At 41.0% G+C, this 27,330-nt stretch overlaps 3 protein-coding genes across 6 annotated transcripts; 2 read left to right on the forward strand and 1 right to left on the reverse strand.

Moving 5' to 3' along the window:
• The first annotated feature begins 745 nt into the window (after window positions 1–745).
• On the forward strand, window positions 746–12,660 carry LOC127778947 (uncharacterized). 4 transcript variants are annotated; one of them, XM_052305601.1, is made up of 3 exons: window positions 746–1,252; window positions 4,989–9,982; window positions 11,933–12,660. In XM_052305601.1, exon 3 carries the CDS (start codon window positions 11,936–11,938, stop codon window positions 12,485–12,487), a length of 552 nt encoding a protein of 183 aa, XP_052161561.1. In that variant the 5' UTR covers window positions 746–1,252; window positions 4,989–9,982; window positions 11,933–11,935; the 3' UTR covers window positions 12,488–12,660. The 4 variants fall into 4 exon arrangements, 3 of the variants coding, with proteins under 3 accessions (XP_052161561.1, XP_052161563.1, XP_052161562.1); XM_052305602.1 differs by lacking the exon at window positions 746–1,252 and having other exon boundaries at window positions 5,033–5,047; window positions 5,481–9,982; XR_008018583.1 differs by lacking the exons at window positions 4,989–9,982; window positions 11,933–12,660 and adding an exon at window positions 2,115–2,845.
• Window positions 12,661–16,306: 3,646 nt separating this feature from the next.
• LOC127779167 (protein LHCP TRANSLOCATION DEFECT) lies at window positions 16,307–17,925 on the forward strand. The gene is made up of 2 exons (XM_052305884.1): window positions 16,307–16,635; window positions 17,379–17,925. The coding sequence occupies exons 1-2, from the start codon at window positions 16,384–16,386 to the stop codon at window positions 17,634–17,636; spliced, it is 510 nt and encodes a 169-aa protein (XP_052161844.1). The 5' UTR covers window positions 16,307–16,383; the 3' UTR covers window positions 17,637–17,925.
• A 101-nt stretch (window positions 17,926–18,026) lies between these two features.
• LOC127779166 (phospholipase A I) lies at window positions 18,027–25,961 on the reverse strand. Its single transcript, XM_052305883.1, has 18 exons — window positions 25,149–25,961; window positions 24,378–24,525; window positions 24,142–24,220; window positions 23,896–24,049; window positions 23,592–23,801; window positions 23,237–23,482; window positions 22,988–23,150; window positions 22,621–22,881; window positions 22,430–22,548; window positions 22,189–22,350; window positions 21,794–22,037; window positions 21,526–21,662; window positions 20,625–20,763; window positions 20,291–20,497; window positions 19,744–20,209; window positions 19,431–19,647; window positions 19,270–19,359; window positions 18,027–18,749 (listed from the first exon to the last, which is right to left on the reverse strand). Exons 1-18 carry the CDS (start codon window positions 25,773–25,775, stop codon window positions 18,309–18,311), a joined length of 4,110 nt encoding a protein of 1,369 aa, XP_052161843.1. The 5' UTR covers window positions 25,776–25,961; the 3' UTR covers window positions 18,027–18,308.
• Window positions 25,962–27,330: the final 1,369 nt, after the last annotated feature.

Genomic DNA, 27,330 nt, shown 5'->3' on the forward strand with positions numbered 1-27,330 from the left:
GGTGTAACACCCCAGCCTCCAAAATTGCGCACTCCACTCTATTTGACAGACACCCCCACTTACACATATAACACCCCAATTACACTTATATTTTCACTTTAGATTAAAGGGTTAACCCCAGAGATATAGTGCTAGAGAGACAACCACTTATAAGTTGGTTCCATTCTTACTGATTTAGCATTGTGTTATTAAATATACACACGCAACATCTATGAGCAACAAATGTCATATGCTAATTGAACCAGAATGTCACACATGGCTACATGGATGTGCATCTATGGTCAATCATCATCACGAGACCCATTGACGGACTAGTAGCTAGCGAGTTAAGTAACAATTGGTCGTCTGTCCATGGCCACTTGATTTGGGACCAAACGAACCTCTCCGACGCAGGGGCACAACCGATTTTATTTTCGAGCCTAGGGATGAGTTTAGTGTGGTTTACATATTTTTGTGCTGTGCTCTTCTTTTTAACACTACTAGAAAAAGCATTTTCACAGACGTGAGGGTTTTATTTTCACAGGCGAACATGACCCTCAGAGCCAAATGACCGCCTACAAAAATATAAACTGGGGTGAAGCTCGTTGTCTGCCTATGAAAATCTATTTTTGCAAGCGGACCACTTAAGCGGTCCGCCTGCAAAAATACCCTTTATTTTTGCAGGCGGACCTCTTATGTGGTCTGCCTGCGAAAATAGGTGTGGAGTATAAATGGACCACTCATCACTTAGATTTTTTCTAAGTCCTCACTCTCCTCTCCCTCAGCCGGCCTCACCTCTCCTCCTTTCCTCTCCTCTCCTCACGGGCGTTCAACGGCGGGGGCGGCGGGAACCGGCGACGGCAACGCAATGTGGACGGCGGGATCCGCGATGGCGAGGCGGGGACGGTGCACCCCCGGCGTGGCTCGCCTCCCCTCCCTCCCAGATCCGGCCAAAGGGGGGAGGGGGAGGCCGGTGGTGGCCGGCGGTGTGGGGCGGACGAGGAGGAGGGAGGTCGGTGGCGGAGGAGGACGGAGGTCAGCGGCGGCGTTCCCACCTTCCAGATCCGGCTGGCGGCCCTCCCATCCCGGATCCAGAAGCATCGTGGGGGAGGGCGGCGACGGCGGCTGCATGCAGCAGCGGAGGCCGGCGGTCGTCGGCGGCGCTCTCCTCCCCTCGCGGATCTGGCGGCATCGTGGGGAGGGCGGTGGCTGAGGCGGCGCGAAGGCGGAGGCCAAAGGTCGGCGGCAGCGCTCCCACTCCCAGATCTGGACGGTGACTTCCCTCCCCTTTCCTCCCCTCCCCTCTCATCCCCTCGGCGGCGGCGGCGGCGGGCTGGCGCGGTGAGCTCGTGGCGGCGCAGCTCCCCTCCCCTCCCTCTCTCCCAAAACCCTCGTGGTGGCACAGCTCATGGTGGCGGTCGCCGGAGGGGAGGCGGCGGCGGGTAGGGCTGAGCGGCAGCCAATTTTTTTTTTTACGTTAAAAATATTTTCGCATGAGGGTGAATTTGGCCACCTGCGAAAATCAATTTTTGCAGGTGTTTGGTTGCAGGCGAAGGTTATGGACGCCTGAAAAATACGTTTTGGCCTCCTGTAAAAATGTATTTTTCCAGTAGTGTAATATTTTAAAAATGTATTGACATGGTCATCCAGACTTTGGAGTACGGTTATGTGCCCCTAGTTGTCCTACCCATGTCTCCGCCCTAGCTGAATAGATATAATTCACAAGATTTAGGTCGAGTTTATTTCCAATTTTTTTCTTTAAACTTTTAACTTTTCCATCATATCAAAATTTTTCTACACACACAAATTTCCAACTTTTCCGGCACATCGTTCCAATTTCAATTAAATTTTTAATTTTAGCGTGAACTAAACACACCCTTTGAGGCAAAGAAGGAGGTACAATGAATAGTATAGTCCGTAGGTATTTAAGACCAATCATTAATTACTTGTAGTACCGTCTTTACTATCAGTCGACTGAGATTTTATTATTGGGCAATGTCTTTAGCCTCTAGCTAGACGTGAGAGAGGGAGGAGGGTGGTGAGGGCTTAGCAATTAATTGCACGCTAACTTTCTTCTTGGCAAGCCCTCAATATCAATGATTTCTAAACTCTAGCTTGCGAAATCTTGGTGTTAGGGTTGGCGGTGATGGGAGTGAGCAAGGGGGCAACAATGGCCGCTTTAGGGTAATGGTTTGGGTGGCAAAGAACTGGAGCACGGCGGCGGATAGTGGACATGAAGATGCAGGGTGGGCAATGAGGCAACGTGATGGCACCATCGGAGTTACTTCCTCTGTTACACAATGTAAGTCATTCTTCTATATTCATATTGTTGTTAATAAATCTAGATAGATATATAGTCTAGATTCATTAACATCAATACGAATGTGGGAAATGCTTAAATAATTTACATTGTGAAACGGAGGGAGTACAAGATAAAGGGGTTGGTGGCAAGGGAAAGGGATGCCAATGGATTTAGTGACGCGAGCCGTCAGACACAAGAGATGAGAACCAGGGTGGGAGAAAGTCGTCGGAGTTGATGAAGATATGTGACTATGGAGGCATGGAGAGGAGTAGGGAGGTAACAGTTGATGGGGCTCGTGGTGATGGCACTAGCGTGTAGAAGGCGGTGAGGAGGATAGACAAATCGCATCCGTGCGTTGCCGACTCATGGGCGAGTGGCCATAGTGTGATTGGAGATCGGGGGAAGAGAGAAGAGGGTATCAGGACACGATTGTTGGACGAATCTCAAAATAATCTTAGCCGTAAAAAAATAGATTGAGGTGTAGGTAGACTGAAAGAAACCAGGCGATCGGCTTGTTGATGTATAGATCATATCCCTTTGTCTCGTACTTTTACCATCGTGTTACTTCCTCTGTTTCAGAATGTCATTCTAATATTTCTCACATACATATTGATGTTATTGAATCTAGATAGATATATATGTCTAGATTCATTAACATCAATATGAATACAAGAAAGGCTAGAATGGCTTATATTGTAAAACGGAGGGAGTACATAATAAGATGGTTTACAATGACCGGTAGAAACCATCAAGATGATTATTGACGCTTGAAATTGAAGTCGGAACAGGACTTAGAGGCTAATTAGAACAGCTGTGCTTAAATGCTCATATCCTGACCTGATGAATGGAGAGGCTAGGCCCAATCGGAAATGCGTGTGTGAGCATGAGAGCTGCAGCTGGTAGCTAGCCGCGCCGGCCAGGCCATACGTGGATGGACCGTGGACGGACGCATGCGGAAAATACAAGTACTATGGCGCAACGCAGGTGGGCACGCACACGCACAGTGGTCGCCTCGCCTATCGAGTATCGACGAGCTCGAGCAAAGCACGCGTGTTCGCCTTAGCTATTGCGAGCGGCGAGCATTTACGCGCGCGACGACGCCACGCGCGGGGACCGGACCGCACCGGCCGGACGACGGGCGGGCGAAAGGAACGCGGCGCCCAAAGCCCATCATCAACGACGATAGGAAGGAGACGACACGAGCAACCGCTAGCCAACAACTATATAAGATTTTTTTTTTTTTACAAAATTTACTACAAGATACTCAAAGTTTATGATATTTACTACATGATATTTAAAAACGCGTATTCGATGAATGATACAGAAAATATTGTAATTAGCTGCTAGACATTGTACACGTTATCTTATGATATTTGGTATAACCGAAGAGAGAAATAACGTGGAAAGTACCATTTTGCTTGTGTGCTCCATCGGCTTGTAAGGAGATTAGGTCTGATTTGAACCATTCTTACTCCCCTGGTCTAAATCTAGTTGGAACTAGACCTGATCAAGTTAAAAAAGAAACATGTCTCATGGATAAATTTGTATTTTATTTGCATTGGATACAATAAATCAATCCATCCGATGTTCAATAATGAAAGTGTCATGTAGCATATCCAAATACAAATTTTTACCCCTTTCATATGGAAAGAGGTACTCCCTCCATCCCAATATACAAGCCATAACTATTACTAACATAGGTATCAATAAAGAATTATTATTATCTTCTCGTTTGGACCAATCCAATCCTATATACTTATATAGTTCATTAGTACTAAGTGTAGTTAATGTTATTTATCTCTTCTCTCATTGAGCCACATCACCCTAATTATTTCTAGCCTTTGAATGATACACATATGGATCAAATTATCTCTTATCTCCTCTCTTGTAAAACCATTCAGGGCCCCTTTGAATCGCAAAATTGAGAAAACGTAGGATTTTGATAGGAATGTAAGTATAAAACAGAGGATTGCAAAACGCAGGAAAAACATAGGAATGACCGTTTGATTGAACCACAGGAAAAAAACAGGAATTAGATGAGAGAGATAGACTCAAAGGAAAGTTAGTAAGAGGTTGAAGCTCTTGCTAAATTTCCTCCAAAATCTCTATAGGATTGTTCATTCCATAGGAATTTCAAAGGATTGGATATGATTCAATCCTTTGTTTCAAAGGGCTTCATAGGAAATTTTCCTATAGGATTGAAATCCTCTAAAATTCCTATGTTTTTCCTTTAAATCAAAGGGGCCCTCAAGGTGTGTTTGGATCCAGGGACTAAACTTTAGTCCCTATCACATCGGATGTTTGAACACTAACTTGGAGTATTAAACATAGACTACTTACAAAACTAATTACATAAATAAGAGCTAATTCGCGAGACAATTTTTTAAGCCTAATTAATCCATAATTAGCACATATTTACTGTAGCATCACATAGGCTAATCATGGATTAATTAGGCTAAATAGACTCGTCTCACGAATTAATCCAGGGTTATGGAATGGGTTTTGTCATTAGTTTACGTTTAATACTTCTAATTAGTGTCAAACATCCGATGGGACAGAGACTAAAAAAATTTTAGTCCCATTCAAACACTCCCTCAATCTCAATTATTTTTAGGCTCGAAATTCCAAATTGTTTTAGTTTTATCAATCATATTGCATCTTATTTGTACATATTATATAACTTAATTTCCCGCAACACCGCGACTAGGTATTCATATGTATGCACCCAGTACGACGGGAGACTTCGAGGGTGGAAGTATTTAAAAGGTAAGCTAAGGAGAAGACGAAGGTGCTATTTATTTGCAGTCATGCATGAGTATCTTGTATTAAATATTGAAAAAATGGTTGTGATTTATATTTTGATATAAAGAAATATTGATATTAAAAAATAGGTAAAAATAATTATTAGAGAGTAAGTAGGACAAAGTATTTAAAGGAAGGGTGTACTGTCTCCGTACTCGTAAAGGAAGTCGTTTAGGACAATGTTTAAGTCAAACCTTAAGAATATAAATCATAAATAACTTTCAAGTTGTTGAATTTGAAAAATATAAAACTTATGTCAATAGATTTGTCTTGAAAAATAATTTCATAAAGGTATACATATATCACTTTTTAATAAATATTTTTATAGAAACAAGAAGTCAAAATTGTGTTTTGGAGATCGTGTCGTTGTTCTAAACTACTTCCTTTACTATTACAGAGGAAGTACGTAGAGTAAGTAGGACGACGCATGCATCATGCGTCGGTCTCTGCTTGCCCTGTAGCGGTGGTTGGGACGATAATGGCCTATACGTACCCACGTAGTATACGTGCCCGGGCCCCGTCCCGGCCTCTGCCGCGGCGGTCCATCACCTGCTCGATGCGACGGTTTAATTAACTTCGAGCACGGCTCGGTTGGATTTCCCTGCTTTATTTGGATCATATATATGGATGCGATACAGCTTTGTCCTGCTAATGCGCGATGTTATGGTAGTGTAAGTGTTGTATGTATAGTTGTATACCCCTTACCCACTAACAATTAATTTGCTATCTCCTTTTCCGAAATATTAGGTGTTGATTAGTTTAATTTTGAGTTAACTAACGCTAAATATTTTTTTAGAAAGTATTACAGCATATAGATATGTCACGTCATTATTTATTAGAAAATATTTCAAATCATCACCATCCCCACTTCATTTTCACAGTATTTTTAACTTATATGCATGTGTTATTTTTATACTTAACTCTATGCATCCCACATTAAAGCATCGGGCTTCAACTACTAGATCCGTTCAATTAAAGTCATTAGCAATTAAATTAAATTAATTAAGTCAATTAAAGCAGGAATTAGTTATGTTGTATCTATAGTTCTATGCCCCTTGGCCTTTATCCACTAACAATTAATGATGTTGTATATATACCTCTTACCCACTAAACAATTCAGTCAATTGAATGACTTCTTCGTTCAATTAAAGTCAATTAAATATTGTAGAACGAGAAAACCATTAGTATGTAATTAATTAAGTTTTAATTATTATAAACATGAATATATATTTATTTTATATTTTAAAGCAACTTTTATATAGAAGTTCTGACACGAAACAGTATAAAAAACGTGCTAAGAAAAATCAAGGTAAAATACTCCCTCTGTCCTATAATATAAGGGATTTTGAGTTTTTGCTTGCACTGTTTGACCACTCATCTTATTAAAAAAAATTTGAAATTATTATTTGTTTTTTTGTGTGACTTACTTTATTATCCAAAGTACTTTAAGCACAACTTTTCGTTTTTTATATTTGCACAATTTTTTTAATAAGACGAGTGGTCAAACAATGCAAACAAAAACTCAAAATCCCTTATGTTATGGGACGGAGAGAGTATGTATTTTAAGGGCATGTTTAGTTTCCAAACAAAATTTTTCACGCTATTACATCGAATGTTTGGATACATGTATGGAGTATTAAATGTAGAAAAAAAACAATTACACAGATTGCGTGTAAATTGCGAGACGAATCTTTTAAGCCTAGTTGCATCATGATTTGATAATATGGTGCTACAGTAAACATTTGCTAATGATGTATTAATTAGGCTTAATAAATTCGTCTCGCAGTTTTATAGCAAATCTGTAATTTGTTTTGTTATTAGACTACGTTTAATACTTCAAATATGTGTCCGTATATCCGATGTGATATGCATAGGCAAAATTTTTGCCACCAAAACAGGCCCTAATCACGACAGAAATAGGAGTACATAGCATTTACACAGTTGGATCTCAATGCAAAGTAACACGGTCCAGATTGATCTAGCTATCCTACCTGTACATGGTACGAGTATGACGTGCTATAGTGCCAAGTAACTAGTGCTGTAATAATAGTTTAATATGATGTTTAGGCTGAGTTTATGACCCTCACATATAAATAAGATAATAAGTGTACTAATTTATTTAATTTTTAAAAATATTTTTTAAAAGTATCGTTTAATAATTTAGGAAGCGTACGTGCCTGTGCTTATGGTAAATAAGGAGTTAAAAAACCAAACTCATTTTGAACGACTCAGCCAAATTAACTAACCATCGTGGGCTACTACTTCAGAAACAGACAACGAGATCAGGTACTCACCATTTCCAAACATATAAATTGCCCTGCAGGTGGCACGTACCACGTACGTACGTCCAATTCCAGCAGGCAGCACTAATCAGTCACAACTACTACAAGGACCAATCTCATTAACACCAATCTAATTATTATTAACAAATTAAAGCAGGTAACATGAGGCCATCGTTGACTTGCATTAGAGAGCGTATCAAAAAATTAATCAACGTGCAGGGCAAACTCCAATTAACGGATGGGAAAGCGATGGTGCCGTAGTTACGGTAAACTACGAATTGTAAACAGAACGTACGCTGTCTGATATAATCTTGCTTAATTAGTTTAAGTTCTTGCATGTCCAAGCAACTATCATTTCAAGCCGATCAAAATTCAGAACACGCGTACGGTGCACTGATTAAACTAGTACTAACCAGAATTTTTCAAAATTGATTTTCCGATGATTTGATCGTAATTAATGGCGCTTGATTTATATCTTTAATTTGCTCATGCCGGCTTGATAATGAAGTAGCGTGCAACATTCCACTGCAGCTCCCTCTGGGAAAAAAAAAGGACTTGTTCACTTTACTACTATTTCTAATCTTAACAAAACTTTTTGGTACTGTTGAATTTCCATTAGGTAGTTTAAAAAAAATTCCATTAGGTAGCTAGTAATCCAAACACATATCTAAAATAATACTATACCAAATCTTTTTCATATAGCTTCACACGAAATAATTGCTAAGTAGCAAATCAAACAACAACCACATATCTCTACCTTACCATTTTTTGGCATTTCCCAGACTTTGCTAAATTCTGGTTATGCATCAAATTGAACATGCCCTTAAACTTATCTATAAATGTTGACCATTTAACAAAATATTGATAATCAAAATTTTCATCAAATCTTATCTATAAATGTCAAATATTTTTATCACGAAAAGTCAAGATGATTAAAATTAGAACATGAAATCAATCTTTATTTTTTGAATAAATGAGTATCAAAGCAATCATGAACATCTCCCATTTGAGAGGCAAAACGCAGGTTGCGGTCCACAACTCCATACATGTGTTTGACTGTCGCCTTTCTGCGCTCTCCACAATAGCTCCTTTCTAATATATTTTTTTAATCAAACTTTCTTGTCTTTTAAGCGAGTGCTCTTTCTTTTAGACCTTTTTAAGTTTTTCATATCCATTTGAATAAGCAGTCTTGCTCGGAAATCGAATTTTGGGAAGACAAGCTCAGCACAATTGCGCAAATACGTAGAGAAAAACATCCATTTGCAAATGACCTGATATCAGCCGACAGGCTGTTTAATTTTCCTGTTTGGAGCTCGTTCATGACGTGCCCATCTCCACATTAACTGGATGTGTCAGAGTTTTAAGTGTTTTTTCTTAAAAAAAAATCCGGTTCCTATGTGAAGATTTCTCCTAAATTACAGCTGAAAAACATTTTTTTTGTGAAATAGGAAAATTATAATAAATTATCCTTTCCATGTCACAAACACATAAACCTATTAATTGATATACTATACAAATAACTATTACACTACATACACTTAAGGGGTAGTAAATAAAAAAATTGCTGCAATATCTTCATTCTTGAATTACTCAAAGGGCAAATATTTTTTTTTAAAAAAGGACAAGTATTTTGATACGCCGCATCCTAAATAAAAATTGATACTACTAAGTTATAAAATGAAGTAACATCCCAAGATGCTACTAGTATTTAGAATTGGTTCTGCTTAGCTGAAACAGTAAGCATATGCCATGTTTGTTGTTGTGATAGTCAAAACACACACGGACATATAATTAGCCTGAAATTTCAACTCAGGCATGTGGAAAGCTTTAAAAAATCTTTTATGTCACCGAGGTGGAATCTGTCCAAAACCCCAAATACCTCCAAGTTCTGAATTCTTTAATTCCAAAAAAGCCCAATTTGCATGTAACCCCTTCACAAATACACTATTCTTTTCTTGAAAAGCCTTACTAGAAAATACCAAATGGAAAAAAGAATAATTTGTTCACAACACACAAATGACATTTGACACTATTCTCTTCATCTCAGAAAAAAGTAACTTTCATACATATATCTAAACATAGACCAAATAACTTTTATATATAAAGCATATATACTAAATAACTTTTATACATGTCCATGTCTAAATTTACACCTAAGAGTTGTTTTTTTATGGCCAAGTTTAGTTTCAAACTTTTTTTTCAAACTTCTAACTTTTTTATCACATCAAAACTTTTCCACATACATAAATTTTCAACTTCTCTGTCACATATTCCAATTTCAACCAAACTTTTAATTTTAACGTGAACTAAACACCTCTAGACAGGGAATTCGAGTCAGAATGAGAGAAGAGAGCGAAGAGAAGAAGAAGCAGCCGGCAGGCAATAAATGGGGAGAGGTGTATAAGTTGCACCCTTCAAGGCACACAAACAGGTCATTTGAATGTGACCTACTCTCCCCTCACCCCTTCATCAATTCGGCTCAGAGGCTGCTCCTCCTCAGTCCTGAGTCTCCTGTCCTCATCTCCATTTTGTTTTCTCCTCCTCTCTCTCTCTCTCTCTCTCTCTGGTGGAGTGCAGTGCAGAGATTCAAGAAGTTCAAGATCGAACAGGCCTGCTGGTATGAACCCTGTTCATGTTTTTTGCTTGCTCTGTGTAATCTCTCTGGGCTCTGGCCATCTGGTGCTGGAGAGATTGGAGATTTGCTGCATAATCATTGGTTCATTACTACCAGTTGTTTGTTGAAGCTCCATTAATTGGGGATTCAGTGGTTCTTGTTTTGGTATTTCCTCTTACCATTTCTTAGGGTGGTTTTGGTTGATGTATTTTCCCACAAATTCATTCCATGCGTGGAGTTCTTGATGGCTAATCCATAGTGGTTTCAGGCTTTCAGCTGCTATTCTTCTTTTTGTTTTTTCTCCTCCCCCAAATTGTCTGCTGTATGGAACAGAGAGCAGTTCATTATGTTTTCTGGATGCTCTTGTATGCCTTTTTTTAATCAAACTGTCAGCTTCTGTTCTCTATCCATGCTTCTTCTGGGCTTTGACCTGAAAGATTGTGGTTTAGAACATTAAATCTGCACCCCAAAAACCATATATTGTCCGACATGCAGGAGTGGAAATGTGAGCTCTTGTTTAATGCTGCTCATTTGTTGCCTCTTTTCAAGAAAATGAAAATTTGTTACAATTGCGTGGTCTAGTTCTTGTTTTCTTCCATCCCTGTATTAGATAAGGAGTTTGGTAGGCACTGTCACATGATTTTGTGCCGCAATTGATTTTATTCATTAGATTAGTAACCTAAGGAATCCAAGAACATTAGGGTACATTAATAAAATGCAAAGAAACAGGGACAGAAGAGAGTAGGTTCTTTACTTTGCCCAGTTGGCATCCCCTGAAGTGATGCTTGATGCTTCCTTCCATTTTGATTATCTCTTGCTGCTGTTGGTGGTAAATCATTATTATTAGTACTACCTTTTTTATTTTTTGGAAGAAGAAAAAGAGGAACAAGCCAATGTGGCCTACATAATATGTGGTCTAGAAAGTTGGCATCAGTAGTGTGTAGATGCAATTTGAGGAAATTAAGGCAGAAAGGAAGGGACAGGAAAAGGGGCTGAAAGATTTGCTTGAGCATAGTGCATCTCCACACCTTAAAATTGCTGGTCAAATTGTCCTTAAAATCGTTTATATCACGCAGACGGCATATCGTTTTCGACATTGCCTTCCTTAACTCCTGTGTTAATTCGACCACAACTTTAGAACAGCTTGTTGAGATTTCTTAATCCCAGTGTTGTATGTCAACATTGCATTGATTGTAGTATTATTATGAGAAGATTAGATACTGTAACCCCTCCAGAGAGTGACATTCCATTGCCTTCTGTTACTGGATTTCTGCCAATTCTTAGTTAGATTTATGGATAAAAAGTTTTTAACCAAGTAGACTTAACAGGACCAAAGGTTGAATTTGTTCACCTAAGAAAAATGTACAATTTGTTGAACAAACAGCACAATTCTTGACTGAGGAGATTTTTAGTAGTCAGGTTTGTTGTTTGGATATCATAGTTTTTGAATGAGGAGAACATATTGGTTGGATTTACTGCGTGGACATCACAATTATTGAATTAGGAGAACAAATTGGTTAGATTTGTTGTGTGGATATCATACTTCTTGAATTAGAAGACCAAACTAGTTGTTTCTTTGAACAAATTGGTTAGAATTATTTTTTTAAAAAAAAAATCATTTTTCCCTTCATGAATTAGGAACAGACAGATTGATGCCCATGTTACCATGGTGGTGTCTGACTCATTGCAGTCTTATCTTTTTACACTCTCTAGTTTTCCCAAGCTGCAATCATGGTGGCCAAGTGCATGCCATGATGCACCTCTCATATACCACCATCTCTGCATGCTCAAGAACATCATGATTTTTTGTTCTTCTTGTCACCAACTTTTTTTTTGTTTTTCCCCCTAACTTCTTTTCACCCTTGCAACGCACTTCTCACTCGTAGCTTTAGTTTTCCTCTTGTCAGTAGCATATGTTTGTTTAGTTGTGATAAATTCTCTTTTTTTTTCCAGATCATGCCTTGTGCTGCGGCCGAGCTCGCCAATGGCGAGGCGGCGGCAGCAGCAGCATGCGCGGTGAAGGTCGGCACGACCGGCACCATCGGCTCGCTGATGACGAGGGAGCTGGAGGCCATCAAGGCCGCGCCGCCGCACGCCACAGCCGCGGCGACGACGCCGCGGCGGCTGAGGCGCCAGAGCAGCCCGGTGTCGGTGCCATGCGGAGCCAGCCCGAGGAAGATCGTTGCGCTGAGGAAGAGCTCGTCCAGCCTCTCCACCACCAGCAGCAGCGGCGGCAGCGGGCGGCGCACTGACCGCGTGAGCGCCGAGGAGTCGTCGGCGTGCAAGACGGCGGCGTGCAGGAGGAGCTCTAGTACCACGCCGGCCAGCTCCCCGATGCTCGCGGCGGACGTCGACCGGAGCGGCGGCGGCGGCAAGGCGAAGAAGGCGGCGGCGAGGGGGCGCCGCGGCGTCGGCGGCGTGGAGGTGGTGGACGTGAGGTGCGGGAACCCGATGAGCAGCCGGCTGAGGAGGCTGGGATTCTCCAAGCTGTCGGAGACGTTCGCGTGAGCAGAATCAGATCGTCTTCATTCCTGACGGCGAGCTGTGTCGCGAATTGCAATTCGGAATTGCATTATGTTTGCTATAGTAATTATATTGTTGTTATTAAAATTTTCTTTTGCTGGTTTCTCTCGTGTATGGGTATGACCAAATTAAGTTAATTTATGAGAAGCGTTTTGCCATCGTCGCAATGCAAAGTTGTTCGTGGTGATGTGTATGATGTACCCGTAATTGCGTATTTTAACTTATGGAGTGAATGTCTCCTCGTTTTTTTATGCCGTCCAAATAGTTATTTTTTTTAAACAAGGTAATATGATAGATTAATATATGATATATTACACTAAAAACATGCATGTTAAAATTATATCTCCACAAATTGCAAACATAAACACTAGCTAGTTAACGTATACTACTACTACTCACAATTAAATTTGTTTTGCCAATTTAAAATTGCATGTTTACGAAGTAATATATCATATATTAATTTATCTTATTAGTTTTTTGTAAAAAAAATTATAACCATTTGGATGAGTTCAAGATCGTTTTTCCATGTTTTTTAGCCTATAGACTGGCGCGTTGAGCGTTGCTGGATCTCGAATCAACGGTAGATCTTGCACAAACGATTCTTCAAACTTTTTTCTCGTGTCACGTCGAGGTACTGTAGAAAGACAGAAGTGAACTACAAAATTCGATGCAATTTTTAGTAATTGATTAGCTAACATGGTGATTTACCACTTCACCGTATTAGGAAAGAAAAAAAAAAGGACTCATTGGCTTATAAGATTCAGCTAAAGATAGAAACACACCCACTGTTTGGTTTTACATTATGGAGGGTGTATGTCATCTTGGAAATACAAACTTGATGGGAAAGTAGGAAACCTTGTTGGGTGTGTTCGCTATTCTGGATCCCAACCGGATCCCTCCGCACGGAAAACGGAGTGGTCCATTAGCGTGTAATTAATAAGTATTAGCTATTTTGTTCAAAAATGGATTAATTTGATTTTTTAAGCAACTTTCATATAGAAACTTTTTTATAAAAAACGCACCGTTTAGCAGTTTGAAAAGCGTACGTGTGGAAAATAAGGGAGATGAGATGGGAAAGGGGCATCCGAAGTCTCGAATGGAAGTAGGGATTTCTATGTTGATTGATGTTTGAAATAACCAAGCTCAATGCATCCAAAATGAGGCTAGATTTGAGCTGTTCATGATTGAATGCAATGTCAGAAGATCTGAGATCACTACTACTCACTGTACTAACTCCCTCACTGTTGCATATCATCTGAAGGAGACAAGAGGGAAGGTCTTTGATTGGATGCTGGATGATGAGCTAGTTTAATAGCCCTACTTGACAGGATAACCGTGTGAAGTGTTTTGTAGGAGCAAACAGGAACTTTCTCTGTTTGAAGGTTAAGCAATCATTAATCATAATATATGTAAAAAAAACCAATCATTAATCAAATAATGGTGAGGATATTCAAGACCCATGCCAAATGATTTGGGCTTGGGACTGAGATATTGGCAGGGATTTATTGGGCTTCCTAAACAGGACCTAACTGTGTTCCTAGCTTTTTTTTAGAACTTCTAACTGTTTCTAGCTGGCTTATTATTCTACAAGCCTACTGGTTATTCTACCAACTGGTTCACAATTCTGGAAAAGTGCCAAGAAGCAAATACCCGGCAAGATACTGTCCGTTCATTACTGAGATATAATAAAATAGATTTATTTAAATTTTTAAAAGAATTTTTTATATAAAAAGTTTTTGGACGAAATACACCGTTTAATCGGGAAAACGAGCTTACTGAGAACGAGATAACAACTTTAGCCCAAATGAAGGTCAAAACGCCGCAAGCTAATAGTGAGTTCAAAGCAGCTTAATAGACTGGCTTTTCCATGGCACGTTTAACGGGAAAAAACTATTAGCGTACAATTAATTAAGTATTAACTATTATATTTTTTAAAAAATATTTTTTTAAATTTTTAAAATAAATTTTTATAAAAAAGTTTATAGAAAAAAAATACTGTGAGCAACTTAGAAAACATGGTTAGGATCTTAGGGAAAACAAGTCCTACTAGCGGCCAACTCACAAAAGGCTGATTCAGACTCAGCCTAAAGGGAAAGAAAAAACACTTCCGAATGAAACAACAATATGATTCACATGGCAAAGCTGCCGCCATATGTTTTGCAGGTGGTAGCTGCCAAAAGCTCAAAGCTGAGAGCGGAGCACACAGATTCCTTTTTCCAGGAATATGCAAGAGGCAGTGTGCTGTTGTCCCAGTATGACATGGATCAAATTTATCCATCTTGTTTTTCACCTTTACTTTTTACTGAAATTTATACACATACCCTTTTGAAGCAGAGTTGCAGACCCATTTTCTTTTTAGGGGCACTAAACAACGGAATACCGTTCAAACGTGACGGTATCGGTTAGGTATCAAGTCCTAATACCTTACCGGTATCGGGTGATACCTATCAGGTATCATGCGATTCTACCACGTATCAAGTGATACCTATTGGGTATCATATGATTCTTACCACGTAGAAGCTGATACTTGTGAGATATCAGGTGATACCTATCAGATATCATGCGATTCTTACCACGTAGAAGGTAATACTTGTGAGGTATCAGGTGATTTCTACTGTGTATTAGAAGTTGGACTGGACATACCTGACGCCGACGCCAATGACCACTACCGCCCTTCCTCCCCCTGGCCGGCTAGCCACCGCCGCCGCCACTCTGTCCCCTGGCTCCGGTCACCAACGCCTCTCCTTTCTTCGTTGATGTATCCCCCGTCGCCGGCTTGGCCGTGACACGCCGCTGCCTCGACGCGACGCAGACGAGGTCCTCGACGTCACAGGAGCTCACCACACTGGGCTCGTCACTGGGCGACCACGTCCTCCTCTTGCTGAGTGGGTCCTCTTCCCCAGCCCATGCCAAAGGTCCTCGCCAAGGAGGCGGCAGCCACCTCCTCCTCAAGGCTCAGGCGCTCAACTCTCCCTTCTCTTTGGATAGGCAAGGAGGACGAAGGATCCCGTCCTAACCAGATCCCGATATGTAGTATTCCGGTTTCTTTTTTCACATATTTCATGGGTGTCTATTTCACATGGTAATTAGACAGCTTAAAACCTGGCTTAATGCTACTGCCTTTTATCCGGGGATACTATTTTGATTTCTCGAGAAGATGCCTTCTCATAAGCTTAAAAACCATTCAAATAGTTATAAAAAAATTCTAAAAAAATTGACAACACTCGTACAAACAACTTATGGGGTGTTTGGATCCAGGGACTAAACTTTAATTCCTATCATATTGGATGTTTGGACACTAATTTGAAGTATTAAACAGAGACTAATAATAAAACTAATTGCATAAATGAGAACTAATTTGCGAGACGAGTTTTCGAAGCCTAATTAATCCATAATTAACAAATATTTACTGTAGTATCATATAGGCTAATCATAGATTAATTGGGCTGAATAGATTCATCTCGCGAATCAATTTAGGGTTTTAGAACGGGTTTTATAATTAATCTATGTTTCATACTTTAAATTAACGTCCAAACATCCGATACAACAGTTACTTAAAAATTTTTTAGCCCACTCCTATCTCACACAACTCTGGCACGTACTCATATCTCACACGGATTTATAACCCATTATGCACTTTTATATCTTCTGCACTGCACTTTATAAATATCTCCTGTCCTGTCTTCCACAGAAAAAAAAAGTGAAAACAGTGAAAAGATTCAGAATTAGGAAGCATCTAATCACCTAACTTGACAGCAATCAGTTCACACACGCCCAAGTGCCAAACAGTTTGAAGATTACAACTTATCCGTTCCCTCCATATATCTCTCTCCCCTTCTTCTCCACCTCTCGCTACTCCACCATCCAACGTGCGAGAAGCCATGGCATCCATCCCGTGCACCTTCCAGCTGAGCGCGAGGGCGCCGTCGGCAGCGGAGAGGAGGAGGTCGCCGCGGGCGGCGGCGAGGCTGGGGTGGCTGCGGCCGTCGCGGCTGAGCGCGGTGGTGCCGGCGAGCGAGAGCGGGAGGGTGGGGCCGACGTGCTTCTTCAAGTTCGGGAACAAGGACGCCGAGGGCGCCGGCATCTACGGCAGCCAGGGCAGGGACGACTTCGACCGCGACGACGTCGAGCAGGTGAGCCAGCTTCTCGTTCTTCCTCCTCCCCATGTTGCCTTAGGTGTTCCTTGATTGCTCCAGTCCATGGGGAATGTGCTGACGAATGACTGAGATGCTACCTTACCACTGCTATATTACTTGGTGGATTGGTAATTCTGATCCTAATGTGAGACATACGAAGTAGTTGATTGCTATACTTGCTAGTTTGGTTTGAGGACAAATGATGCAGCATTTGATTTGAGTTGAATTAAGGCATGTCTTTTCCCTTATGCTTATGCTTATCAACCAACATTTGAATTTTAAATTTGGAGTTGATTTAGAGGTTTTTTCATTGAAGTATATTTTTCAGCATTTGCTTTTAAATCTCTAAGAATACACATATAAAAGTTTTATTTACAAATTACTTTTTATTTGCAAATATTCCATTTCGCTTGCTTCGTTTATTCCGCAAATAAGCGAAACGATGGCTCGTATCATAGCCAGCAGTAGCAAAGAGGAAGAGAAGAAAAGAAAAAAACAACAATCACCTCACAATTTAGTCTTTGTAGTTTCATGGACAAAATGCAAATTGCAGCTGCAGGGTATCTGAAATTCTGAATATGCTAATCAAGAATTCAAGATAGCTGTAGACTAGCACATTCAGATTGAAGAACAGCACCTGAACATGGAAAGCTCTAGTGACAAGAAAGATTCAGAATAGTAACTTTGATTCCTGAGATGAGATTCTGAATGTATCTGAATCTTTCTGTCTGCGCTTTTAGTACTTCAACTACATGGGGATGCTGGCGGTGGAGGGCACCTACGACAAGATGGAGGCGCTGCTGAACCAGGACATCCACCCGGTGGACATCCTCCTCATGCTCGCCGCCTCCGAGGGCGACAAGCCCAAGCTCGAGGAGCTCCTCCGGGCCGGCGCCAAGTACGACGTCAAGGACGTCGACGGCCGGACGGCGCTCGACCGCGCCGCCGACGACACCAGGGAGTTCATCCTCGGCTTCGCCGCCACCTTGGCCGCCTGATCGATCGCTTCGCCGACTACGACGACCTTGATGCCTGGATATGTTTCGGCTATACTAGTATACTACGTATTTATCTTTTCTTTTTTTTTCTTTTTCAAGTTTCTCCAAGTTTTTCTTGCGTTTGGTAGAGTTTAGCCGGGAAATTCACAAGTTGTTTACAGTTCAAGAGGAAGTAGCTTCATCTGTATCTTTCACTTTCTTCGCTGTGTGAGGCTATGCTTTGTAGAAATTGTTGTTACAAGTAGTATCTTCCACTGTTTCAATATGAAAGTAAGAAGCTTTGGATGCATGATACTAGTGGAATTGGAAGCTTTGATGTTCACATAATAACATGTTAAGATGCCAAATCCTAACAGCAAGCAATAGCATGAACTTCAAGCAAAGCATTACTGCAACAGCAAGCAAAACTTCATCCTTTATTGTCTCAGATTAACTGCTATGTCCATGTTGCCGTCAGTACATGTTCTATGTACTAGCCTAGAATTACAAACAGCATTTCGCCGAAAGATTCACTTGGGGGAAACAAACAGTCTGTGACCACAGCCTCAACAACGAAATTACGAGTATAAACTCTATAAACCCCCTCATGAATCCGCCAGATCATATTATTCTTTTCTTCTTCTATATTCATCTTGGTATATATTTCTATAAGGACTGTGAATGTACTCCTACCTACAAAACATTGGGTAAATGGCAGTTGTACTTCAACTTTGGATGTGACCGGAGCGCTTGCTGGAGCGCCGTGTCCACCGTTACGCCCTCGCGGAACAGCTTGTCATACAGGAGGCAGATGAACTGAGCCATGTACTCCTCATCATCGAAATCTTTGCTGCGATCGCCATTTTTCTCCATGTCGCTGTCTTCCCAGTCACTCGTAGGGCTAACAGGTTCCGCCTCAGACTCGGAAGCCTCATCGTCGGCAATGACAAACTTCCCGTTCTCAAGGTTGCCATTTACTTCCATCCCATGATATACTATAGACTGAGAATCTGGAGGCTCCATGGCCGACGAGATGACTGCTTTGGCACCAGAATCCATGAATGCTTTGACCAGGCCGTGAGCAAGGCCATACTTACCACTGCATACAATGATCCTCTCCCTCCATGCTCCAACCTGGGAAACATGTATGTAATGAATCAACATTAGATAGTGCCCTAAACTCTAGATGTACATTGCAAATAGAAAAAGGCATGCTAACGATTTCAGCATCACTAGATGTAAATAACAAATCTTTACTACAGCATTGGCAGCAATTAGAGTATGTCTGACATTTGGTTCCTGACTAAATTTTTTCAGTAATGTGAGGCATTGATCATTGGCCAGATTTTGGTTTGGTCAATAGCTGGCCAGATTGATCATTGACCAAATATGCTCTTTTCTATGATATCATTTTGATGGCTGCACCATGAGAAAAATATGAAGGTTTGATCTTAAATTTATAGTTGACTGGAGGAATCAACTACCAGTAATGTACTATACCAGAATTTAGTTGGAAATTAGCATCCAATTTCATCAGATGTCACTTGCATGAATATTTTGTCACACGTCCTTTCTAAGCACAATTAACACACTACATAAGAATAGAATTTGAAGAGCATTTCAGTGGAAGTGCTAGCTATCCAGGCTGGCATACCATCCATCGAACATCTTCAGGTGTCATATGAGCAGCAGGCACTGTCCTCCTGAACATATAGGCACCAATTTCTTGATTATCTTCCATTACCTGCGACAAGATAGATTAGTATATGCATAATGATTTCTCTTGGAAACATAAAGAAGGAAAACAGTTCCTACTTGTGTTTGGCGCCCTATATAGCGGTGGTGAATCCCACCAATTTCAAACGACGGCCACTCTGCAACCAACTCGGACAAACATGAAATCTTTGACAAGGAATATGCACCCTTTCTCTTACATCCATGCAACATGGCTGACAAGCTAGTTTTCACACACTGGAGAAACCTGTCTGCAAGTTCCCCTGGTTCCGCAACTACAAACACATCATTCTGCCAGCTGCGGTAGTAATTTTTGCATCACATAATCAAAACTAGAGAAAAAAGTAAACACACTGACGCTTATTTCAGTAAAAGAAATCGTGATAAAAAATACCTCAATATTGAGCCAGTTGAATCATTTTGAAGTGCCATATGTATCACACCAACTTGAGGCATATTTTGCAACTTATCATATAGTGATTGAACATGTACAGATGGCTGCCATGACTTAAGAGGTGACGTTGGCGGCGAGGACTTTGCAGTTGGGTTGCCATCCAGGCTAAGCGGCGGAACCAGGTCAATTCGGCCAATTCTTTGGGTGCCCTCTGGACTATATAGAAGTGGACTAGATGGAAAACTGCCAGTAAATAAGGGAGAAGTAATTGGAGTCGGAAGTGTGGTAGCTGCCTTTCCAAACCCAGAAGCACTGTTCATTAGAGTAAGCCTGATACCATTCTGGGAGCAGAATGTTTCAAGCGAGCGGGCATGATTTACTTTCTTCCCAAAATCAGGACTATATGAAGCCTCTACAAGTAAAACCACACGCCTCCATCCTAAGGTAGGATTACTTTCACTAAAACCTGAATTAGAGGATTGAAAAATGAATCAACCAAATGTTCCTTTGAATCATTACACAAAGTGCAAACCTGGAGAAGACAAACCTGAATTTGATGGCTTGAATCTTGAAAACAACATGGATTTGGTAGTTTCAGATGACTTTTCTTCCTCTTGGTATCTTGGAACTAAAAGCTCACAAACATTCTTGAAATCTTGAAAGTTTTTCTGAATGTACTCATCAGTTGCAGCTTCCAACTTAAGCCAGACAGCAGGATCAGTCTCATCTAGTTCCATACCACACCGCTCATCAACTGCCACAGTAACAAGATTCCCATTCTTTCAATATCAAAGCGCATTGGTAAATATGTACTAGAACTCATTAAACAATACGCTATGATCGAGTTGCTGTTCTGTGGATTTCCTTGGAACTCAAATTACCTGGATTAAAGCGGAAATACTGCATTTCTGGGAGCATTGGTATCAGTGTATCCAAAGTTTCTTCAACTCTCTCTACAGAGCATGAACTTTCTATTAAAACTTGCCCTGTGTCCAAGTAGCGCCACCCACCTCTCCGACTCTAGATGCATAACACATGGAATAAATTTATATATATAAGCAATGTGATAGATGTATAGCTCACAATGTATAGCTCACAACGAGATCACTGGAAGTGTAAACTTAATGTACCATAGAAGTTAACTTTTCAAACTAAAAACAAAAATTATTCATCTTGGAACAGTCAGGTGTTTCTTCTAGTAATGCATGCCTTGACTTGTGGTTTCCAATAGATAGAGGCTAATATAAGCTACAGATTATATGTAGTGTATCGAATTAATAGATCCCATTCCCATATTATGTCACTTGCAAAACAAAAAAAAACTTTAATATATGAAATTGACTAAAATTTTAGCCTCTAAAATTTACTATCCTGGAACGATATTGAACCTATGAAAGTTTCAGTTCCAATATACCGACATATTGTACATGTGTTCAACGTATTACAAAATTGGGAAAACAATATTTCTTTAAAATGTGAGGAATTCAGTAAATAATTGGTTTTCCAGCACATGGATTGCCCATTGCTTGGAAGGCTGCCCAACACTTAACAGGGGTGGAGACAGGAGGAGGCAAGCAGAGGCCTGGTCTCCCCCCATTGGCTCCAAATTTTACACTAAATTTATTGTAGATTTAGCAAATTTTGATAAAAAAAACTAACACTATTGGCCCAATTCAACCAAAACTTTTTTTTTTTTTGCGTTTCTGGCTCTGCCACTGATACTTAACAGTTGTAATGAATAATAGTGTTAACAAAAGAGTCGACAACTGTGATGTATATTACCTTAGTTGGAACTGAACCACACCCTATTGAAACTAGACAATCTATTCTCGTATCAGGCCACAAAAGTTGTGCCTCTCTTATCGCAAAGATTGTGGGATTGTTGGCTACAATAGCTCCATCCTGCCAACGATTTACATCTGAAGAGAAAGGAAGAAAAAAGAAGGGCTATAAGAACTGCGGTGGATAACAAATCTTGAGGACTCCAACAAATAGAGGCCTACTGTTCTTGCACAAAACAATATCCACAACTAAGTTTAGGAATATCTACCATCAGAGAAATCATCCAGATAATATGGAGCTGCAGAAGATGCTCTTATGGCTTCCCATATGCGATGCTTGCAGCTACCCATGAAAGCACCACGTTTAATACCAACCGGTGCACCAGAAACAGCAGTTCCAACCGTGTTAATTGGTTTAATACCGACCGGGGCACCAGAAACGGGCGTTCCAGCTGAGCCAATTGATGGGCTTTCTGTCATGACTGATGATACTTCCACAGTGCCAGGTGGGTACTGGAACATGTTATGAGGTTAACAGATGGCCCAATATTCAAGAAGAGAAAAAAAAAACTTGTGAATCTGCACTCTTCTTCAGTTTCCTGACTAATAAGCACAAGCATTGACATGGTCATGCACAGACTGTATATATGGTAAGAAAACAAACCTGGTAATTTCGGAATATATATGGTTGGGCAGGCATGACACTGACTAAAGTAGATACAGCAAAAACCTTCGGAATGCCTTTTACAGCAGACTCTATAAGGAGGTCACCATCTTCATCAGCACACATTTCCTTTAGTAACCTCTCAAATTGATCTGCACTGTGCTGTAATTAAGACTTTGGTCATTAACTACATTGTGTCACATGAAACACCACATCAATAACAAGTTATTATGTTATTTACCTTTGATCCATGTACAACCACCCTAAAGCTCTGTGATGAACTTTTAAAAAGCTGATCAATCTTCTCCTTCCACGTTGCAGCTTCATCCTTGGGGGCAGGTTCAGCAAAGACAAGTTTGCCTGGAGAAACCAACAGTTCACTTGGCAACACAATAAGAAAAATGCGGAAAGTAAGAGCCAAAAGACACTCACCAAGTTTTGTGTATATTTCTTCACATTGATCCAGAGTCATCTGCTTGACTCCAAGAGCCATCGCAAGCATGCCACCTGTCGATGTACCACATATGAGGTCAAACATTTCATGTATGCGTTTCCCAGTCCCTTGCTCTATCTGTTTAAGAATTTGGACAGTCGCAAGGCCTTTCATGCCACCACCATCCATTGATAGAATGCGCAGACCCTTCTTTGCAACTGGTCTTCCTCTTATTGCTCGACGCAAGTTCTCATTCTCACCTAAAAGGATTGAAGAGATATTCACAAACTAATCAACACATATAGTTATTGAATATTCAGGAAAATGGATCACATAAATTAAGATTCAGTACCAAAACAAGCATACCTAGAATTGCCAAAGCACGTGCAGCTGCCTTGCTGACACGCTTCTCTTGTGAAAGAGTTAAGCGAATTAAAAGGTCGCGCAAACTTTCAGAGTGCATGAGGGTGCGACGAGTCTCCAAGCAGAAAGCCAAATTGCCAACTGCAAATAGAGATAGACGTTGCACCTAGAAAATGGGAACAGATACAAGTGAGCTCACCGGTGGGTATCGAAACAACACATCAACCAGAGTCTAAATCCAGATCATCTTGCCTCAGAGTTCTTGTGTGCACAAAGTGTTTTCAGTGACTTCAGAACATCTTTCGTCAACATTTTTTGAGCAACATGATCAGAAACAAAAGTTAAGGTGACTACAACTTGCAATACTGATTCTAATTCTTCTTCATCAAATGATTTCAGTACAGCTTCAATAGGCTTCATGATATCACACTTAATAAGTAGCATAGCTGATGAAATATCTGATCCCAGTGATGAAAGAGCAAGGCATGCTTGCTCAACCTGAAAAAGTAACTTCTAAATTAAAAGAAGGAACTGTGTTGTGCTTGAAATGAGCATTTTGTCTCCACAGAACTTTGAGCACAATGAATTAGGGAGATTGAATATGTACCACATGACGATTATCACTGCTTATCATGCTTATAAGCTGCCTGACAGCATTTTCTTCTTTGCTAATTGCAACTTGGTTGCTACGATCTTCCATTATTTTAGCCAAAGCAGAGGCTAGCAAAGGATGGTGACAGGAAGAGAACCGAAAAACAAGTGAAAAGAAGGCACTAAGTTTGTGCCTGGCCGCGACGAAGTAGGAATTGTTTTCAGTCTGGAATTAAAACCAAAATACACACTTATCAAAAGGATTGCTAGTAGTGAAACAACCTAGCTAACAGAATAACAATGCAGGATAGTTTACCAACCTCAATTTGTACAGTGACAGATTTAAGACTTTCCAGTGCTTCGATTCTAATATTTGCAAGTGTGAGATGCCTTAGGTTATGCAGTGGCAAAATTTCTGGGAGAAACTCTAGAGGATTTCCAAACAAGCGCAATACACGCAACTTAGGCATTGACCTGTTCGGAACAAAGAATGAATAATTAGCTTAATAGCACCAACAGGAAGAAACCATCAATAAAAAAATGCCTCTGTAAGACAATTGAATAACCTGAAATCCAATAATGGGCGGACAAGCTTATTATTCTCCAACGATAATTCCTCCAGCAAAACACACTGTCGCAGTTCTGCTGCTTGGTCAAAGGAATAAGATATTAGATTGGTGCATGGGCTGATGGGCAGTTGATATAACATAAACTTGAAAGACCACAAGTCTTCAAGTCTTAAATACGCTGTGAAACATAATTTTTTTAAGTTTTTAATTTAGATGCAGGCATGATCACTAACCAGGTACAGAAACTAGCATGTTGTTGTCGACTGTCAGCACTATCAATTTCTTCAAATCACCAACTTCAGGTGGCAAAACTGACAATTTGTTGTTGTCAAGATGTAGCTTCTCAAGAAGTGCAAGGCGAGTTAATTCAACTGGAAGCATCTGCCAAGTTTTGTATAGCATTTCATGGTTAGATCATTGTAGCATCTACATGTCCATCCCTAAGTTTTCATGGCAACAGATTTAGGGGACAAACAAACAAAAAAAACACAATTATTAGGTGATTGCTGCATAATTCAAGCATATCCATCTTTGCACAACTAAACCAGGACGTATTATACAGATCAGTACAAATCAAGAAATCAAACGAACTCCACAAAACCAAACACAATTTCATGAAAATAGGCCACCCAGGAGGTCTGTCTGACAAGAGAACAACATTTGGACAGAGCCACAGAACAAGCATTTCTAAGAAATCTTCAGTGGTCGTAGCATGCACAATGCGTGGTCAAACCTGATCATTAGAATCTCTATAGCTAAAAGTAAAGGTACGTGAAGCAACCAAAACATATGCCCAAGTCTCCTTTATACACATCCAATCAAATTCTCTCAACAAAAAACGACAACACTACAATGCCACCTCCTAGATCACTACAGCATCGAGAAATCACGGCGGTAACATAATTCTACATTGATCAGGCATGTGTTAAAACAATAGGCCGTACGGGATGGAATGTTTTCGCGCGGATCAGGGGGAGGGGGAAGAGATAGAGAAATGGACTCACCAGCAAGCCGCAGTTGCAGAGGCTGAGCACGGCGACGGAGCGCCAGTGGTCGGCGAGCACGGGGACGCCGGTGGCAGCGGCCCCGTCGACGGCCGGCGCGGGCGCGAGGTTGGATCTGATGAGCCGCGAGAGCACCCCGGCGCCGTCGCCGCTCCCGGCCGCGGACCCCGCGGCCCGCGCCACGCGCACCGACCGCAGCGCCTCCCGCCTCCTGACCACCCGCATCTCCACCGCCACCGCCACCGCACCCTCCTCCTCGCGGCGGCCGTCGCCCTCCCCTCTCGGGGACAGATCGACGCAGACGGCGTCGTGCGGCGGGGGGAGCGCGACCATGAGCTGGGACTGGAGCCGCAGCGCGACCTGGTCCTCGTCGTCGCCCGCCGACCAGTCGAGCTCGATCCGGAACCCGAACTCGCCGCTGCCGCCGCTCCTCCTCGCCGTCGGCGAGGACGACGACGACGTCGGCGTGGAGCCCGCGCTGGAGGGCGTGGGAGGGGATCCCGGCTGCTGCTGCGGCGGCGGCTGATGCTGCTGCTGGTGGTGAGGTCCATCCGCGAGGTCCCCGTAGTCGAGGGTGAGGTGGAAGATCTCGGAGCTCCGCTTCCAGCCCAGGCCCCACGACGCCATGGCGGGCGCGCCCCCGCATCAAATGGCGAGGTGGCCTAGGGCTAGGGCGATGCGAGGAGGAAGACGAGACGAGGCGAGGCGAGGTGAGGAGGAGGAGACGCGAGGCGCAAGGAAGGAAGGAAGGAAGCGGAGGAGGAGGGCGGAGGGGGAGAGGCGTTGTGTTGTGGCGTTCGGTTTGGTTTGGTTTGGTCACGATGGAATTTCATTTTGTGTTTTTTTTTCTTTGTTTTTCTTTTTTGGGTGTTTTGGTCGGGGTTTTGCCTTCCGAGATCCACTACCAACAGTACGGGAGGGGTGGGGTCTACGGCGTCTCCTGCACGAAATTTTGGCGAGGGTTTTCTAGAAGGGTGCACTGTGTCAGCGCACGAGGTTGTACTATTTTCCTGGAGTTTTCTCGGGCTTATTTTCCTGGAGTGGTAGTACCGCACTTAACACTTTGAGATTAAAGTTTAATAATTGAGTTCCTATAAAATTTATTCACGATAGCTATGATATATAGAGACATAGATAAGATACGTCTACCTGATTGGTCAATATTCTTTTTCTTAGGACTTGTTTAAATTGATATCATTTTAAAGCACATTATTTTTTTTATAAAGTTGTCAAATATATACATCCATTTAGTTTCCAAACTCTAGCAAATACATAAGAAATCCTGCCAAAACTTGGCAATATTGTCAAGTTGCCAATATTTTGGCATTGCCAAATTTTGATAAGGTTTATTTTTGATACAATCTGAATAGGCCCTAAATCTATGATGGATATGATCAAATCACGAATGCTAATTGGCCTACACACGCTAATCCTATATAATTATATAGTTCATCCCCACTAAGTGTAGTTAATGATATTTCTCTCTTCTCTCATTAAGCTACATCACCCCAATTATTTATAGCCTTTAGATGATAGACCTATGGTTCAAATTGTCTCTTCTTTCTTCTCTCATGACAGAATGCAATCTCAATTATTTTTAGACTCAAAATTCATAAGTATCAATTTGTTTTAGTTTAATAATCACACTGCATCTTATTTGTACATATTATGCAACTTAATTTTCCGCAGCAACACGGTGGGTGTTCATCTAGTTAATGATATAGCGCAACCCTTATCCCATAAGGCCTATTCCCTCCATATATTGCAACAAAAAGAATCAACTCAATGATTAAAACTTTAAAACTAACAATTAAAGCTTTTTAACTCCGTTATTTAAAATTTTAGCCCTATGATTAAATCTTTCAACTCAATGATTAAAACTATCATCTATAAAAATATAAACATTTCAACACAATGATTAAAACTTTCAAACTGGTCACTAAAATTCTCAACCGGATGATTAAAGCTTTAAACTCGGATGTATAGAACTTCCAACTCTATAATTCAAACTTTCAACTCGGATTACAAATCTTTTGGTCAGATTTTGAAATATTCATGTGAAAACTTGAAAGCTTCCTATTCAAACCCTTAAACTTAGAAACCCGATTTTAGACGTTTCAACTCGATATTTCATACCTAATACTTTACACATTCAAGTCATTTTTGAATGGTCATCTTTAAA

This window comes from Oryza glaberrima, chromosome 7, assembly GCF_000147395.1.
Source record: "Oryza glaberrima chromosome 7, OglaRS2, whole genome shotgun sequence".
Classification (NCBI taxonomy): Eukaryota; Viridiplantae; Streptophyta; class Magnoliopsida; order Poales; family Poaceae; genus Oryza; species Oryza glaberrima.

Coding starts and splice junctions, on each gene's coding strand:
- LOC127778947 (XM_052305601.1), top strand. CDS start 11,936: ATGCCTTGTGCTGCGGCCGAGCTCGCCAATGGCGAGGCGGCGGCAGCA.
- LOC127779167 (XM_052305884.1), top strand. CDS start 16,384: ATGGCATCCATCCCGTGCACCTTCCAGCTGAGCGCGAGGGCGCCGTCG. Junction 16,636..17,378: donor ACCGCGACGACGTCGAGCAG/GTGAGCCAGCTT, acceptor CTGCGCTTTTAG/TACTTCAACTACATGGGGAT.
- LOC127779166 (XM_052305883.1), bottom strand. CDS start 25,775: ATGGCGTCGTGGGGCCTGGGCTGGAAGCGGAGCTCCGAGATCTTCCAC. Junction 23,802..23,895: donor CTGTCACTGTACAAATTGAG/GTTGGTAAACTA, acceptor TTTTAATTCCAG/ACTGAAAACAATTCCTACTT. Junction 22,351..22,429: donor TGGTTGTACATGGATCAAAG/GTAAATAACATA, acceptor TCTTAATTACAG/CACAGTGCAGATCAATTTGA.